Source organism: Chelonia mydas, chromosome 16 (assembly GCF_015237465.2).
Source record: "Chelonia mydas isolate rCheMyd1 chromosome 16, rCheMyd1.pri.v2, whole genome shotgun sequence".
NCBI lineage: Eukaryota > Metazoa > Chordata > Testudines > Cheloniidae > Chelonia > Chelonia mydas.
In genome coordinates this window covers 6,253,986-6,271,910 of record NC_057857.1, presented here as the reverse complement: position 1 = coordinate 6,271,910, position 17,925 = coordinate 6,253,986, and the positions used below count along the sequence as shown (strand labels likewise).

General features: G+C 46.7%; 1 protein-coding gene across 1 annotated transcript in view; it reads left to right on the top strand.

Moving 5' to 3' along the window:
- LOC102934432 (ficolin-2) overlaps nucleotides 1–17,925 on the top strand; it is a 51,533-nt gene that overhangs the window by 32,726 nt on the left and 882 nt on the right. The window contains exons 7-12 of the mRNA XM_043530689.1: nucleotides 476–511; nucleotides 1,864–1,896; nucleotides 9,836–9,871; nucleotides 12,627–12,754; nucleotides 15,937–16,066; nucleotides 17,228–17,362. Coding sequence (XP_043386624.1) covers nucleotides 476–511; nucleotides 1,864–1,896; nucleotides 9,836–9,871; nucleotides 12,627–12,754; nucleotides 15,937–16,066; nucleotides 17,228–17,362 — 498 coding nt within the window. The remainder of the gene's footprint in view (nucleotides 1–475; nucleotides 512–1,863; nucleotides 1,897–9,835; nucleotides 9,872–12,626; nucleotides 12,755–15,936; nucleotides 16,067–17,227; nucleotides 17,363–17,925) is intronic.

Below are 17,925 nucleotides of genomic sequence, written 5' to 3'. Positions count from 1 at the left end.
CCTGAGTTCCTGCTAGAAAATGGGAACAAAACTGTGTAGTGTAGACAAGGCCAGAGTCAGTAAAACTTCTTTACACCTGCATATATCTCTTGATGCCATTTTATACCTGCCCTCTGAAATTGGCCCTGATGGGCCTATCATCATAGAGCCAGATTGCTCCCAGCTCTATATAGGGGAGCAGTACAAGGAGGGACAGAGCCCCTTCTCTGTAGAGCTTGTACCACTGTGGTTGCTAATCTCTGAAAAGGGGCATGGCTTCATCTCCCATCCACACTGGACAAGGAGAACAGGGTACCCACATATGCTGCACCCCTTTCAAACATTCCCTAAGATCTCCAGGTGCCTCCCCGAGCTCCCACATGGGATGGGACGGCTCTATATTACCCCCAAGGCAGGGCAGTAGCTGTAAGGAACAACTGAGCTCCTAGTATCTCAGCAACAAGTACTATATTGTTCCTTTTCTTTTTTTAATAAGGAGAGAAAGGCAATGCTGGCCCCTCTGGACTAAAAGGTGAGAGACCTTGGATAGTTCTCCTCTCCTGCTTTGGGGTCTGGTTCTGCCAATGGCTCAGTACCAGTCAGGATCAGGAGACCGATCTTGCAGCTGTCACAGCAGCAGTCTCTCTGGTGTCCCTGCGACTGTCCTTGAATGAGGGCTGCAGGATTGGAGCCAGGTCCTTTCTGCTGCTCTCCATGGGGACAGAGACTGACGGTGTAAGAGGTAAAGTTGATACTGGGGGCCAGATTGTGGCTCTTCATTCCCTGCTTCCTCTGACCACCAGGAGACAGAGCAAATGCCCCTGCAAGCGCCAGGGGAATGCAGGCCTGAGCAGTCCTTGCTAGTTCCACTGACAAGGCTGCAGCTTGCGCTGCCCTGTGCTGGCTGAGCTGTGCTGACTGGCATGGAGGGAAAACGGGGTCCTTTCTGGTTGCAGCCTATAGAAGAAATAAAAGGCAAATGTTAAACTAAAAGATAACTAAACCCGGCCTCACCTTAGACTGGTGTCTAACAACAAGACTGAGCGGGCAATGAGATTAAATCACCAGGGAATGCAGCCTCCACCAGGAACAAAACAACCTGGCCCAGATTGTCAAACTTCAGACGAATTCCGGTTTCGGGCAACTTTTATTTCGCTCCCTAAATGGAGCTTCTGGTCACTACCCTCAGGTGCCTCTGTTTGGAAATGGAAGCCCTCTTCCCAGCCTCAAGGTCGTCAGATCAACTGAAGACCCAGCATGGGACTGGAACCTCTGCGAGCTCCACTGATCTACGCCAGCCCCCTACTGTGCTGAGTCCTTTACGTTGGACTTGCAAGCAATTAAGTAGTATCAAAGCAATTAAGTAGCCCCAAATTCTTTTAATGCCTTAGATTTTTTTTTCATGGGGTCTGCACTTCTCCTGTTTTGGATCTGAGCAAACGTGCTCCTTTGGAAAAGATCTTTTCAGTATGTTGAATATCCTTGTGATTCTCTTTATTGGCAGAATATAACTTAGAATGCAGTATTAAACAAATACACCTCCTGTTGGATAGGCAGGGCTTCATCCCAGCACAACTGTTAAAATGTTTATGCGTAGAATGTGCGGTGCCGGAAAACCTGATCTGAAAATGACCCAATGAAATTAAATCTCTCTTCTTCTGGTAAGAGAGGAATAGCAGAACTGTGTGTTTTCCCCCTATATTTTTGATTTTGTACTTCACTCCTCCCCTTCTCCTCCTCCCCCCCTGCCCCGTTCTCCCATTACTTTTTGGAAAACATTTCCCCCCTTAAAATTGAAATAAATAAATAAAAGACAGCACCACTTAGATCAGAGCGTGGTCTTTAAGTAGTATAAGTATTTAAGTCTGTTTTTTCTTTCTTTAGGAGAAAAAGGAACCCCTGGGACAACAGCATTTGGTGAGAAGCATTTAAGTTTTAATGATTAAATCGCTAGCATTAGGATGATACGGGAAACTTTCTGACTAATTTCTTTGCGTGCAATATTGAGCTCCACCCACTAATCTTCCCCTTTGTGATGTGATGTAAGAAAAGTGTAACAATCATGGTATACAGTAGCTTGCGCCCATCCAAGTGTGGCATCATCTTCAATAATTGCTCAAAACCTAAGGGTAAACTTTCAAAGTGCCTAAGGGCCAGACTGTCAAAGTATGTAGGCCTCTAATGATGCAGATAAGTACTTAGCGGGATTTTCAAAAGTGCCTAAGTTAGTTAAGTACCCAAAGTCCCACTGAAATCAATGGGAGTTTAGGTGCCTAATGGGCAGTTTTGAAAATTCCAATAGGGGATTCCTCTTGAAGTGCCTAAATACCTTTGAAAATCTGACCATAAATTGCTCAGGAGCCTAAGGGCTTGTCTATACTGTACATTGGTGTGCACCTCCTGGGGTGTAAATTCTAGTGTGCACCTGTTAGGGTTGCCAGGTGTCTGGTTTTTGACCTGAGCACCCAGTCGAAAAGGGACTCTGGTTGGCAGTGCCGGCTGGGCCATTAAAAGTCTGGTTGGCAGCACAGCAAGGGCCTAGGGCTAAGACAGGCTCCCTACCTGCCTTGGCTCTGCACGGCTCCTAGAAGTGGCCACCCGGTCTGTGCAGCCCCTAGGTTCAGGGAGGCTCCATCCGTCCTCACGGTGCCCTCAGGAGGACGTGCCCAAGGGAACCAGGGTAGGCCAGGAACCCTGGCTGTGACACTGCCTGGAGTAGGTGAGGTGCGGGACTCCGGGGAGGGGGGGTTCCAGCCAAGAGGAAGTGCTGCCAGAAGATCCTCCTAATGAGGAGATTTTACAAACCCCGCTCCAGGAAGGGGACTTACTGACTTGAGTGATGGATTTTGTTTAAGACCGGAGGGAGGATGAAACCTTGAGCCATGCATATGAACAACTCCCAGTGGTTAACAGCAAAGTCGTAGATCCCCACCGGGATGCACAGTACCCCCACTTTGAGATCCAGGCGGAACAACTATATTGGCTGGAAAAAGACCATCAGATGCAAGAAATTTGGCCACAGCTCCTTGTACCTTGGCTGCATTGATGAGAAGTCTTGGGACTGGCCCATGCCATCCCCTCCGCAGACCACCTCGGACAGGAGAAAACGCTGGCCTGGATCTTAAACAATTTCTTCTGGCCTAGTATACATCAAGAAGTTAAGAACTTCTGCAACTCCTGATCTGAATGCCAGCTATTCAGGCCAAAAGGTGGGATGAAAGTCCCCCTTGTCCCTCTATCAGTTGTTGATATCCCCTTCAAATAAATTGGTACAGACCTTGTTGGTCCTCTGGGGGGAAAAAAATGCCACCAGATACAAATACCTGTTGGTGATAGTTGATTATGCTACTCACTATCCTGAGGCAATCCCACTGCACAACACCAATACAGAGACTATTGAAAGTCTTTGCTCGAGTAGGAGTTCCCAAGGAGATTCTCACTGGCCAAGGCACCAACTTCAGAGATCTGGTCACAAACAGCCCCAAGAAAGTGCACTGGTCGGAGACCTTTGAAAAGGCTTTTCAAGAATTGAAAGAACGCTTCTGTACAGAACCGGTCCTACTCAGTCCAGACATCTCCAAAGAATTCATTTTGCAGAGAGATGCTTCCGATGTGGGACTGGGTGCTGTTTTATCTTGGGAAATAGAGCAGAGGGTGTTCCTCCCTTTTTATTTGAGCTGCAAACTGTTCCCACGTGAATGGACCTACTCTGTCATAGAGAAGGAGGGGCTGGCAGTAGAATGGGCCATAGATTAGCTTCGATACTATCTCCTGGGAAACCCTTTCAAGCTTGTCACAGACCATGCTCCGTTAAGATGGCTAAACACTATGAAGGACACACACCTCGGCCTGTTGCACTGGTACCTCTCTCTCCAGCCCAACGCGTTCCAAATTCAGCATTGAGCCAGGAAAGCCCATCAGAATGCTGACTTCTTTTCCAGGGAGGAGGGTAGCAATCGGATGGCCCCAGCTCCCCTGGCTCTGTCTTGAGGGGGAGGGTGTGATTGGGTGTACAAACCCCACACTGGGCAACAAGGGATTAAGGGATTACTTTGGGCTCAGTCAGCCCCATCCCGCCACACCTGCAGCAAATGCTCCATCTGCTGGAGGAATTAAAAGGCTGGGAATTAGCTGATTTGTGTGGCAGAGCTGGAGGTGAGCAGCCCTGCAGCCCATAGCTCCAGCAGCCCAGAGCAGAGCAGATGGACTAAATTGACCCAGGGGGTGTAAGGGATGAGAGGAAGAAGCATGGGGAGAACAAGCTTAAACAGCCTTGGTTGCCAGACTACTGGTAGACCAAAGGGCCCTGGGTCAGAGCCCGGTGGAGTGGGAGGGTCCAGGCTCCTCTCCCCACAACCCCCTTGGCAGCCAGGGACTGCAGCCATGGCCACTAGGCCACACCCCCCAACCAGACCTCGAATGAGGACCATTACACTGCTACATCCAGTCGTTGGGACCGTCTATTCCTAAATCAGTAACTTCCTCTTATACAGCTAAGCCTGCAGGGCTCTCCTGGTGAAGGAGAAATAAGTTCCTGATCTCAAATAAGCCACAGACAGTGGTGCCCAGATACTCTCTCACTTTTTGAAGAAACCAGATCTTTGTTCCTGTTGAGTGGTGTAGAGTTGGTGAGAGAGCTCCTTCCCCTTTCTCCCATTTCTCTTCACTAAGGTTGTCAATTCTCCCAGACCGGATGGACCAGACCCCATTTTGCAGCAAGGGCATCCCCATTTGTGTCAATGGTGTCCGGTCCAGTAGAGTTGGCAACCTTACTCTGCACAAATCTGACTGGCTAAGGGGAAGGGGAAATCAAACATGCAGAATTAATTCAGACCCTTGGGAGGGTTTGAGTGAACGAGCAGACGGGGCTGGGATGAGAGACAAGCCTGGGAAACTGAAAAAGTGAACAAAGAAGAGGCAGGAGCCCTGGGCTGGACAGAGAGGAAGCTGCTTGGAGGAGAACTGGCTGCTGGCAAAAGGAGATTCTTGTAAATGCCCAGCCTGGAGTTGAGACCAGCAGCCAACCCACGATGCTGAGCTCACATCACGTGCCAGAGCCAGCCCAAAACTGCATGGACAGGTTGGACGGATCCACTGGAGGGAAGGGATTGCATTGGCGGAAGCTAGAGAGACGGTGTGTCTACTCAGGCATGGGGAAGAGCTGTTTTGCTATATGCTGTGCCTAGGGAGAGGGAGTCTGTGTAACCCCTGTTGGGAATCCAGACCTGGGTCTGCACCTGGCTTTGCCTGGGTCAGATAAGTGTTGTGCTCTTGTTAAGTGCGGTGCTTGTTCCAGGGGTTAAATCTGACCCCCCTAGCAGGGAAGGTTGGTGTTTGTGCAGAAGTGTGAGGATTGCACCTGGAACCTCGGCCCCAGTCCTGGGAACCTCAGTCTACAGTATCCACTGCATAGTACAGTCTGGGGAGCGGAGACTCAGGGTATGTCTACACTACCCGCCAGATCAGTGGGCAGGAATCGATCCAGCGGGGGGTCAATTTATCGCGTCTAGACTAGACACGATAAATCGATCCCCGAGCGCTCTCCCGTACTCCACCGCCACGAGAGGCGCAGGCGGGGTCGATGGGGAAGCAGCAGTCGACTTACCACAGTGAAGACGCCGTGGTAAGTGGATCTAAGTACGTCGACTTCAGCTACGTTATTCACGTCCCCTTTGGATACCTGGCTGCATAGTCAATGATCACTAGCATGTACTGATGCCATGTTGCAGTCTGACCACGTCCACTTGAACCTTTCAAAGGGGATCTCAGTCAAGGGCTGAGGGACCAAGGCTGCCTTGGGGATCCCTCTGCTCCTGGCTAGTCGACACGCTGGGCAGGAGGAACAGTATTTTGTCACTTCATGGTGTATGCCTGTGGCCAATAGACTCTAGCGAATATCCAGGCCAGTGTCTTCTGTCCCCCATATCATGCACCAGCTGCAAGATGGACTGGTGGTACTGGCATGGTATAAGCAGCTGGTCCCTCACCCCCCCAGTTTGCTGATTCTTCTCAATTTGGTACAAGTGCTCCTTCTTGATGCAAAGTGCAGGTATTGATCGCCTCCCTGAGACTGCTGCTTCCCCGTTTATGGGGACCAGTTGCTCATATACACGGTTTAACATAGGGTCGTTCCTCTGTTCTTGCACAAACTTCCTATCCCATCAGAGAGCCTCCAGGTCCTAATGGTTTGCGTCTTTCTCCCCTGTGGGGGTCTGCAGCTGTGTTGCTCGGGACATCTCTTCCCCAAGGTCATTTGTTTCCCTAAGGTTTGCCAAGCTCCGGAGAGCTGGTGTTACTACTTGGCCTCTGTTCTTGCTTGTGGCGCAGGCCTAGGTATTAAATACTTGCCACAAAAAAAAAAGAGAGCCAACCCTAGCCTGTGATCACAAGGTAGGCCAACTTTTCTGCTAAGGCTGCAGTTATCCCTACGGTTATTACTGCAGTATGGGCTCCCACGGCCAGCTGTAGTTGCTGGCTGGGGTAGGTCTTGACATTGCCATGGATACACTGAAGATAGATTGTTGTCTTGGGAGTGGTGTCACTTCCCACCATGGAGGTCTGGACCACCATCTGGCTGCAGCCAGAGTTCGAGTCCTTGAACCAGCTTCCCTTGGACCATCACCGGGACCACCAACTTAGGGGGAGTTTTCTTCTGTGCCTGGATTTCTGCCGTCCACCTGGGCGTACTCTCACTCCATCAGTGGGCATGCCCTCATTATGTGCCCTGCCAGCCCACAGGAATAGCCTATTAATGGGCTGGGGTTGCTAGCCTCTTTCCTAGTCTTGAGGGAAGCTTGCCTGTGGGGTGCTGGTTGGACCTTTGTCTATGAGCTTCAGTTCTCTGGGGTGCCTGGTGGTTCCACTGACTGCATTGTACTCACCCTCTAGGCCTGCCCTGTGTCAAAGTGGACATCTGAGAGTCCCCTTTGAGATTCACCTCCTTGTGGACTGTGGCTCACCCCACCCAGGTCCCTTGTCCTGCTGATGCCTAAGGTAATTCTGCCTTTAGTGACCCTTTGGCTTCTACAAATTCCTCCATTAACCTGACTGCTTCTGATAGTTTCCCTTGGAGATGCCATTGTCTCCACTCCCTGCCTTCCATAGGCAATCTTTATAAATTGCTCTAGACACAAAGGCCTCAGCCACTTGGGTCCCTGAGCATTCCTCTGGATGGAGACGCTTCCAGGAGTGTTCTTTCAGTCATCGTGCTACCATTCGGGGTCGTGCCCCCTTGGGGTAGCTCCCGGCTCTAAACTGTTGGCGGTAGGTTTCTTCTGAAATATCCAGATAGTCCAAGATGGTGGACTTCACTTACTTGAAGTCCTTCTTGGTGAACTTCACTGGTACAGGTGGAGGGACCCCTTCAGTTGAAGCGTGAATCCCCGGACCCGCATGCGGGCGTAGCGCTGATGTCGTCTGCGGTAACGTTTCCTTCGGGAACTCTTGCTGCGGGGTCATCCGTTCCCTCAGCAGCAGCTGTTGGGTGGCCTGAACCTGCTGCGGGGCGATCAGCTGCTGCAGCAACTGCAGCAGCAGGTTCAACAGCATCGCTGCTGCCCACTTATGGCACTGCGCCGGCCCCCCGGCTGTGCGGAACAGCGGAGCTCTGTCAGCTCTAAGGCTTGTTGGGTTGGGTGTTTTTTTTTTTTTTTTTTTTTTGTATCTGGGATAGTTTGCCCACATTCTCGACAGTTTTGGGGGGGAGGGTTCCCTGTCCGTCATTTGCCCTCTTCTCTCCCCCAGTTGGCAGCGCATGGGGAAGCTCTCCGAGGCTGTTGGACATGGGCAGAGGAACAGCTCACCCTCTTCCCTTCCCTTCATTGAACGGTGGGCGTCATAGGCCGGGGGGAGGCTGTGCCTTCCCAAACGGACTACTATGGCCCTGTCCACACTCCGCTCCCAGTCTCTCTCCTGTCTACTTCCAGTTCCCTTCCAGCTCTTCCATGGTGGAGAGGCTGGGGCGGGCAGGCTGGGGCTGGTGCTTGCAAGGCCCAGGCCTGGGAGTGCACGGGAGGGGGCAGGGTGCTGCTCTGGGCTCCGGCTGTGGGGCAGAAGACGAGAGGGAGGGGTGGGGCATAAGGGGGCTAGCCTCTCCCAACAGCTTGTTCACCTGCCGCCCATGATTCGCCTTGTAAGAGATGTGGATCCATCTGGAAAGAGGGCCAGTCTCTCTGACAGCCCCAGGATATTCAGTTCTAAGGGCTTAGTCTTTCAGAGTCTATTGCCCCTTTGCATGGTTTACCTTCTACCCCTCTTCCTGGGGTGTGTTGCTTTGCTGTCAATCAGGGCAGCTTTGGGAGTGGTGCACCTTGTGGCGGTCTCTTCCTCAGCTGGACTAGTTCTATTACCAGCAGCCTCTAGATGGAGCAAACTTCTTCCTGTTCACCACCCCTTCCTTTGGGAAATTCCCCCTTTTAAGCTCCTCCTCCTCCAGGTTGAACAAGCCTTGCAGGTGCATCTTGTTAGCGTGGAACAGGCCCAGAAGAGCTGTTAGTCTCTTTCATACCAGTGTGAGGTTGTGTCCCTTCACAGCATGTTAAGCAAAGTAAGCAGTCATGGAGTAGGAGAAGTCATCCCATGAATCAGTAACTGGTTAACAGATAGGAAACAAAGGTTAGGAATAAATGGTCAATTTTCAGATGGAAAGAGGTAAATGGTGGGGTCCCCCAAGGATCTGGACAGAGACTTGTGCTGTTCAACAAATACATTATCTGGAAAAGGGGATGAACAGTGAGATTGCAAAGGTTGAAGACTGTACAAAATTACTCAAAATAAATCCAAAGATGACAACGAAGAGGGATCTTGCTAACTGGGGTGATTGGGCAACAAAATGGCAGATGAAATTCAATGTTGATAAGAGCAAAGTAATGCACATTGGAAAAAATAATCCCAACTGTATATACATACAAAATGATGGGGTCTAAATTAGCTGCTACCACTCAAGAAAGAGATCTTGGAATTGTGGATAGTTCTCTGAAAACATCCACGCAATGTGCGGCGGCAGTGAAAAAAGTTAACTATATTAGGAACCATTTGGAAAAGGATAAATAATAAGAGAAAATATCATAAGGCATATATAAATCCACAGTACACCCCCACCTTGAATACTGAGTGCAATTTTGGTTGCCCCATCTCAAAAAAGATACAGTAGAACTGGAAAAGTTAAGGGAAGGGCAACAAAGGCAATTAGGACGGTGGACCAGAGATTTAAAAAAACAGGGACTGTTCATCTTAGAAAAGAGATGACTAAGGGGGGATATGAGAGAGCTCTATAAAATCATGAATTCTGTGGAGAAAGTGAGTAAGGAAGTGTTGTTTACCCCTTCACGTAACCCAAGAACTACGAGTCTCCGAATGATATTAATTGACTCCAAGTTTAAAACAAAAGGAAGTACTTTCTTCACGCAATGCACAGTCAACCCGTATTGTCAGATCATGGTGTGAAGGCCAAAAGTATAAGTATAACTGGGTTCAAAAAAGAATGAGAAGTTCGTGGAAGATAGGGCTCTATCAATGGCTATTAGCCAAGATAGTCAGGGATGCAACCCCATGCTCTGGATTGCCCTAAACCTCTGACTGTCAGATGCTGAGACTGGATGGCAGAGGATGGATAACTCAACAGTAGCCCTGTTCTGTTCATTCTCTCTGAAACATCTGGCACTGGCTACTGCCGGAAGACAGGATACTGGGTTAGATGGGCCATTGGTCTGTCCTAGTATGGCCATTCTTGTGTTCTTATAAATGGTTTGACTCAGAAAAATAGACACAACTGTTAGAACTGAATAAGAGTTAAGAAAAAAAAATGCTCTTTTCTCTGGTTTTAACCCACTTCCACTGGGTTTCTTTCTCTGCACAGATGTGAGGCAGCTGGACAATATCCAGTGTAAGAAAGGTGAGTTTGCGATAATAGTTGGCCAGTTATCCCATTCAGGTATCAAAGTCCAGTGTATATCTGCTCCATGAAGAGAGGAAAGTGTGTGATTTTCACTTTTTGAGAAACGGAGATCATATAACTGATGCTGTGTCAGCAGCAACAGATTTCATGGAATTCCATTCCATATAAATTCTGTTAATGACAATGGGCCAAATCCTGTTTTCCTTACTCACAGAAATAGTCCCACTAGAGTCCCCTATGAGGAAAAAGGCCATCTCTAGCCTAGTAACAGCTGAGGTGACCTCTGCCACAGCAGTTAAGTACTAGAAGGGAGTCCATTTTATAAACTTCATATACAGATTTTCAGTGTGATGCTGAGGAATTCATTTTCATTAAGATTGTGATATTTTAATTCTTTTGAAATGGGAGTCCTGATGAAAATGCTGTGGGGAAAATCTATCTGTGTTCAATCATCCGATTGATAGACTTTAAGTCCAGAAGGGACCATCATGATAGTTTTATCTGATCTCCTGAACATCGCAGGCCACAGAGCCTTGCCCACCCACTCCTGTAATATACTTCTAATCTCTGGCTGAGTTACTGAAGTCCTTAAATTTTGATTTAAAGACTTTAAGTTACAGAAAATCCACCATTTACTCTAGTTTAAACCTGCAAATGGCCCATGCCCCATGCTGCAGAGGAAGGTGGAAAAAACCCCATGGTCTCTGCCAATCTGATCCGGGGGAAAACTCCTTTCCAAACCCAGATATGGTGGTCAGTTGAACATGAGCATTTTGGCAAGACCCAACAGCCAGGCACAAGGAAAGAATTCTCTGCAGTAACTCGGAGCCCTCCCCATCTAATGTCCCATCAACATCCACGGGGGATATTTGCTGCTAGCAGTCTTGTGTCAGCTACATGTCACTGTCGGCAGTCTCATCATACCATCCCCTCCATAAACTTATCATTCTCAGTATTGAAGCCAGTTTGATTTTCTGCCCACACTGCTCCCTGTGGAAGGCTGTTCCCAGAACTTCACTCCTCTAATGGTTAGAAATCTTTGTCTAATTTCAAGCCTAAATTTGTTGATGACTGGTTTATATCCATTTGTTCTTGTGTCCACATCGGCGCTTAACTTAAATAACTCCTCTCCCTCTCTGGTAATTATCCCTCTGATGTATTTACAGACAGCATTCATATCTCCTCTCAGCCTTCATTTGGTTAGGCTCAACAAGCCAAACTCTTTGAGTTTCCTCTCATAAGGTAGGTTTTCCATTCCTCTGATCATCCTAGTAGACCTTCTCTGCACCTGTTTCAGTTTGAATTAATCTTTCTTAAACATGGGAGACCAGAACTGCACACAGTATTCCAGATGAGGGCTCACCAGTGCCTTGTATAGTGGTACTAACCTTTCCCTTTCTCTACCAGAAATACCTCCCCTGATGCATTCTAGGACTACAATAGCCTTTTTTCACAGCTACATCACATTGGCACCTCATAGTCATCCCGTAATCAAACAACATAGCCAGGTCTTTTTCCTACTTTTGTTGCTTCCAACTGATATATCCCCAGTTTATAGAAAAAATTATTGTTGTTAGTTCTTAAGTGCATGACTTTGCACTATTAAATTTCATCCCATTTCTATTACATCCGTTTTCAAGATCCTCCAGGTCGTCTTCTATGCTATTCTGGTCCCCCTCAAGATTGACAACACCTTCCAACTTTGTGTCATCTGCAGATTTTATTAGCATACTCCCACTTTTTGTGCCATGGTCACTAAAACATTTTAAATAAGATTGGTCCCAAGACTGATCCCTCAGGAACTTCACTAGTCACCTCCTTCCAGCCTGACAGTTCACCTTTCAGCGTGACCCATTGTAGTCTCCCCTTCAATCAGTTCCTTATCCACCTTTCAATTCTCATATTAATCCCCATGTTCTCCAATTTAACTAATTTCCCATTTGGAACTGTATCACATGCCTTACTTGAAATCCAGGTAAATCAGATCTACTTCATTTTCTTTGTCTAAATAATCAGTTATTTTCTCAAAGAAAGTGTGCCAGACCAACCTGATCAATCTACCTATGGTAAAACGATGTTGTATTTTAGCCCAGATAGTATTTACCTCTATGTCCTTAACAACTATTTCATTCAAAATTTGTTCCAAGACCTTGCATATAATTGAGATCAAACTAACAGGCCTGAAGTTTACCAGATCACTTTTCCCCCCATTTCTTAAAAATAGGTATTCTGTTAGCAATGCACCAGTCAACCTGAGTTTATGGATTCTTTAAAAATTCTGGCTATTGGACTTGCAATTTCATGTTCCAGTTTCTTTAATATTCTTGGATGGAGATTATCTGGGCCCCCAATTTGGTCCCATTAAACTGCTTGAGTTTGACTTCCACCTCAGATGTGGTAATTTCGACTTCCATACTCTCACTGCCGTTAACCACCCTGCCAAACCCTAAGCATCTCATTACCCTTGTTCAAAACTGAGGCACAGTATTTGTTTAGGTGTTGGGCCATGTCTAGATTATCTTTAATCTCTACCCCATCCTCCGTGCTTAACAGTCCCACTTCTGTCCTTGTTTCCTTTTTATTTATATGGCTATAGAACCTTTTACTCAAACATTTCTTGCCTTTTGTAAATAAGTAATCATGTATTTTCAATTAAGTTATACATCTCAAAATGGTAAATCATTAGAATAAGATAATTTTGAATCCTTCCCATTTGGTGCAAACTAAAGTTTTAAATTCCTGTTCTCTGCAGGTGCAAAGAACTGCAAGGAGCTGTTAGCCAGAGGGCACGTTATGAGCGGCTGGTACACCATCTACCCCGATGGCTGTGCTGCCATGACCGTGCTGTGTGACATGGACACAGATGGTGGGGGATGGCTTGTAAGTAAGAACTGAGCGTAATGAAGTTCACTGGCTGCTTATGCAAATGTGTGCCTGTCTCAAAGTGAGTTCTCTTAGGCAGAGTCTTCAATATGCACAAGTTAAAGTCTACAGCCATAGCATGACTATTAAATACAAAGCAAATTCCTATTTCACAGCTTTTGCTTCAGTGAATCTAACAGGGAGTTCCCTATTAAAACATTAGTTATGTGTGTAAGTGGGGCCTGAATGAGCTTTCCCCTGGCATCTAGTGACCTGGGGAAAAGACTTTAGGAGCAGACTGTATTTGTATGGACATACCCACTCTGCCTAGGTTTTCAGCAGCCAGACTGGCTTTGCAAAAGTGATCAATTTTGGCTGGTTTTGGGTTACAATTCACTTTAGTATTGAATGTGGGGTAATGTTCTCTTTATTGTACGATCAAAGAGCAGCAGAACTGTGCTTAGCATGCCATGGCTGAGGGTGTCGCAATCGACTGAATCTCACTTGCAAAGCAGGAGGTAGAGATGCTGAATCCCATTGAAGAGGAGACTGGGTGGTGCCAGGTGTTCCTGTTCCTCACGGTGCGGGCTCTGCCTAAAGAGTCCTGGACACCATTTGATTCTCCCCTCTTAAAATATGATGGGGGCTAATTACAATATGATGGGGGCTAATTTAGCTACAAATCAGGAAAAAGATCGTGGAGTCATCGTGGATAGTTCTCTGAAGACGTCCACGCGGTGTGCAGCGGCAGTCAAAAAAGCAAACGGGATGTTAGGAATCATTAAAAAAGGGATAGAGAATAAGACGGGGAATATCTTTATTGCCCTTATATAAATCCATGGTGCGCCCACATCTTGAATACTGTGTACAGATGTGGTCTCCTCATCTCAAAAAGGACATACTGGCATTAGAAAAGGTTCAGAGAAGGGCAACTAAAATGATTGGAGGTTTGGAACAGGTTCCATATGAGGAGATATTAAAGAGGCTAGGACTTTTTTCAGTTTGGAAAAGAGGAGACTAAGGGGCGATATGATAGAGGTATATAAAATCATGAGTGGTGTGGAGAAAGTGAATAAGGAAAAGTTATTTACTTGTTCCCATAATATAAGAACTGGGGGCCACCAAATGAAATTAATGGGCAGCAGGTTTAAAACAAATAAAAGGAAGTTCTTCTTCACACAGCACACAGTCAACCTGTGGAACTCCTTGCCTGAGGAGGTTGTGAAGGCTAGGACTATAACAGGGTTTAAAAGAGAACTGGATAAATTCATGGTGGTTAAGTCCATTAATGGCGATTTGCCAGGATGGGTAAGGAATGGTGTCCCTAGCCTCTGTTTGTCAGAGGGGGACGATGGATGGCAGGAGAGAGATCACTTGATCATTACCTGTTAGGTTTACTCACTCTGGGGCAGTTTGGGGCAGTGGCATTGGCCACTGTCAGTAGACAGGACACTGGGCTGGATGGACGTTTGGTCTGACCCAGTATGGCCATTCTTATGTTCTCTTCAGTGTTTAAAGCCAGAGCTGATTGGACTCAACAGAAGCTCCTTGTTTCTGTTAGGTGATTACTAGAGCTGAAATCACTGATGAGCAAGTGTAGGAGCCAAGCTTTAGAGCTGGTGTGGAAACAACATTGCAGTGAAAGACAGCGAAGAGGCAGCAGTACAGAGGTTCCCCACTATCCAGTGAAATCCCTAAGAGCTGGGCCTAAATGGGGAACCTCAGAACACAGCATCTCAGATGGTACTGAATGGTAGAGAGGGGACAACAATGGCGGAGATAACAGTGGCAGCAGCCAGGAACTAGTTGCTGAGCAGTTGGAGGCATTGTTCAATGCACGCCACCCTACACCTCCGAGGTGATAGGTGAATGCATGTGGATGCACCTCTGCACTCTAGGTGTTTGCTGACCAATGACAGCCAAGTTAGACAACTGTGAGTGGGGTGCAGCAGAGGGAGTAGCGTGTTAAATAGACATACGTTTGTCAGACTTTCATACCTCAAGATGGAAAACTGAGGCAAAGGACACTTCCCAATGCACTATGGGATGGGTGTTTACTTACAATTACGTGCTATTTTTGAATTGTGGTTGTGGTGCTCTCCCAAATTAAAGCTTGCAAGTGTGGAAGTATTGCCTATTAGAGGCACCTAACGGTGGTGGTTAGTTTTCCAAGATTACTGAGTGAGGCTTTAAGCCTGTTCTGTTTTGTATTGTTATAAGAGGAACCCCTAGATTTTGAACCTGGCCCTTATTGGTGCCAACTCCACCTGGCAGAAGGGTTACATGTGCAATGCAATGGAGGATTTCAGCATAACATTTACACTCCCTAATTTTAGCGCACACATATATATACACCTCTTTTCCTGCCAGTCTTCAGAGAGAATTTCCCATATGTAGTATGTATCAACTGGATTCTTCAGAATTAGAATGAAAACTGTAGTGGCTCTATAATATAATTCAGCACCTTTGTGTGTATGCATTATTATACAGTCTTCAGTTACATAAATCAAATATCATTTTTTCCTGTGAGATCTGTGGCTCACTCAGTACCCAAATTGGACTCTCAAGAGCTGAATTAAGGTTGCATGGGCAAACTTAAATTTGACATTTCCTAATTCTGTGTGCTTGACTTTGCAACCTTCCAACAAATCTGTTCCTCCTCCGCATCACAGCCTTCCCTTACTATGGAACTGAAATAAAATAAAATGCCATGGTGTAAGAACATGGGGGTTACACGAGCAACTCAATATTTGACAGAAGTGAATTTTTGTAATTGTGGGTAGACACTGGCCCAAATCTGAGATTCTTATTCAAATTTTACTCTGCCAAATACCAGTTCTGTACAAGGGAAGTTTCTCTCTCTCTTTTTCTCTCTTTCTTTATATATATATATATATATATATATATATATATATATATATATATATATATATATAAGGCAAACCCCCTGTTGAAGAGAACTAAGGAAAGACTGAGTAAAAACTGAATAAGGATCTCAAGATGAGGCCCATTGAAAGGACTCTAAATTTAATTCTCTCCTTTCTAGAAGAGCTCATGACAAGGAAGTTAAAATGATGGGCTGTGTAATTCTGATTAACCATAATATACACTATTTGAGCAACTTACCCTGGAGGAAGCTGAACTGCCAGTCTCACAAAACTAAAATGAATGTGACCAGCCTCCAACCTGTTTCCCTGCAGGTTTTCCAGAGACGGGTGGATGGGTCAGTGGATTTTCATCGTAACTGGACTTTCTACAAGAGAGGTTTTGGCAACCAGCTGACAGAATTTTGGTTGGGAAATGACAATATTCACCTGCTGACATCACTTGGTAAAGAAATCATGGATGCAGTCTTTCTTAAAATCTCTTCTGCCCACCCCTCCAATCCCCTTCTTTGCAACATGTCTTATAGTGATCATAACACTTACAGTAGCTCTTACATAGTGACATTCATCTGTACATCTCAGAATGCTTTATCAAGAAGGGTGTCTGTTCACATAAAGCAAGGTGCAGAGAGAGGAAGTAATTTGCCCAAGTTCATACATCAAGTTAGTGGCAGAGCTGTGAATAGAGCTCAGACCTGACTCCCTGTTCAGTGCCTTCCGCACTGGGCCAATAGTGGTAAAACTGCTGCCAGAATCACCATCACCATCACCATTGCCTATGCCTTAGAACTTAGCTCTTCCAGGAAAAGCAAGTGAAACAGATAGCAATCTAGTGCTGCTGGCTCCAGTCAAGGTTGCTTCAACCTGAAGGTTGATATGGTGTCTGAATAGCAAATATTCAACACCTGAGTTTCCCCCAAACTGTCCCTTTCCTAGCAGTGGCTAACCTTGAGCATTCATGGATATATCTTCTCTAGAAGGTGAGACATCACAGTGCCAGCCAGTCAGTCACTGCCATATTGCAGCATCACTCCCTGAGGATTGCTTTCCATGAACTCTAGTAGACAGAATGGTGGAAACACTTGTCAGATCCTTGCTGGCCAGAAGAGGGTCAACAGGTAGCAAAATATCCAGCTATACTGTGGGATTCCAAATACATCAGGGCGCCCAGCCTTTGCTACTCTGCTCAGCTTTGTCTCTGGTTCTGTTCCCTCTCCCTGCCCTTGCCCTTGTTCCTGCTGGTTCACTCCAGCTCCTATTTGACCCTGAGATCCAAAATCCTGTTCTAATCACTGTGACAGAGAGTCCCATTGGAACCAATGGAGCCAGGACAGAAATACCTGTGTGTCTTGCTGGCGGAGGCCATAGAGGGGTGGATGCTATATATTCTGATCTCCTGCCTGGGTGAAGGGTGTTAGATGTGGGTTCTGTTTGCCAACTGAAAGATGAGAGTGGGGGATGGAAACTGGGTTAGCTAAGGCAGTCCCAGAGTCAGCACAGGCTGGTGAGTCAAGCCCAGGTGGGTGAGGGTCCTCACAGATAAACCCAGCATTGTGCAAAGTGATAGAATGTAGTGAATATTTCACTTTGCTCCTATGTTCCCCAGGAAATAACGAGCTGCGCATTGACCTTGGAGACTTCGAAAACAAGAAATATTTTGCCAAGTACAAGTCATTCAGCATTTTGGGAGAATCTGAGCAATACAAACTGATTCTAGGGAACATGGTGGCAGGTGATGCAGGTAGGTGCTGTACTTGCTCACAGCAGAGGAAAAACGTGCCCATCCAATGGAGACGTAGGACATCCTGCAGCAGAAACAAACCAAATCCTACCCTTTTTAAGACTGGCCCAGGGCTGCAGCATCAAGCTCATAAAATTAAGGGTTAAAAAACACCCTAAGTTTTAATTTTAACATAGTCTCTATAAAGCTCTGGCTTCAATTGTCCCTTTAAAGCTCCAGCTTCTCATCATGGAACTGGGAGGAAAGGGGGGAAAAGTGCTTCCACCTGTCCTCTGAGACCTTCCAGACCACGTCCTGGTCGCACAGGGCAGGTATTTAAACAGGAACAAGTGGGAAAAACCTCATTCCAATCAGCAGGGGCAGGTCCTGTGGGGCAGGACAGGCCCTTGGCCTGATCCAAAGGAAGTAATGAGGGTCCTTGACCCTGTCTCTTCCCTCCCCAAGGTGAGGTGCTCAGGTACTCATGCTGATAAGGCCAGGGAACCAGAAGGTGCTCACATATTCTGTCTGTCCTGTTTCTCTCAGTGCAGCATGTCACCCTTTGGGTCAGAGCAGAAGCACTG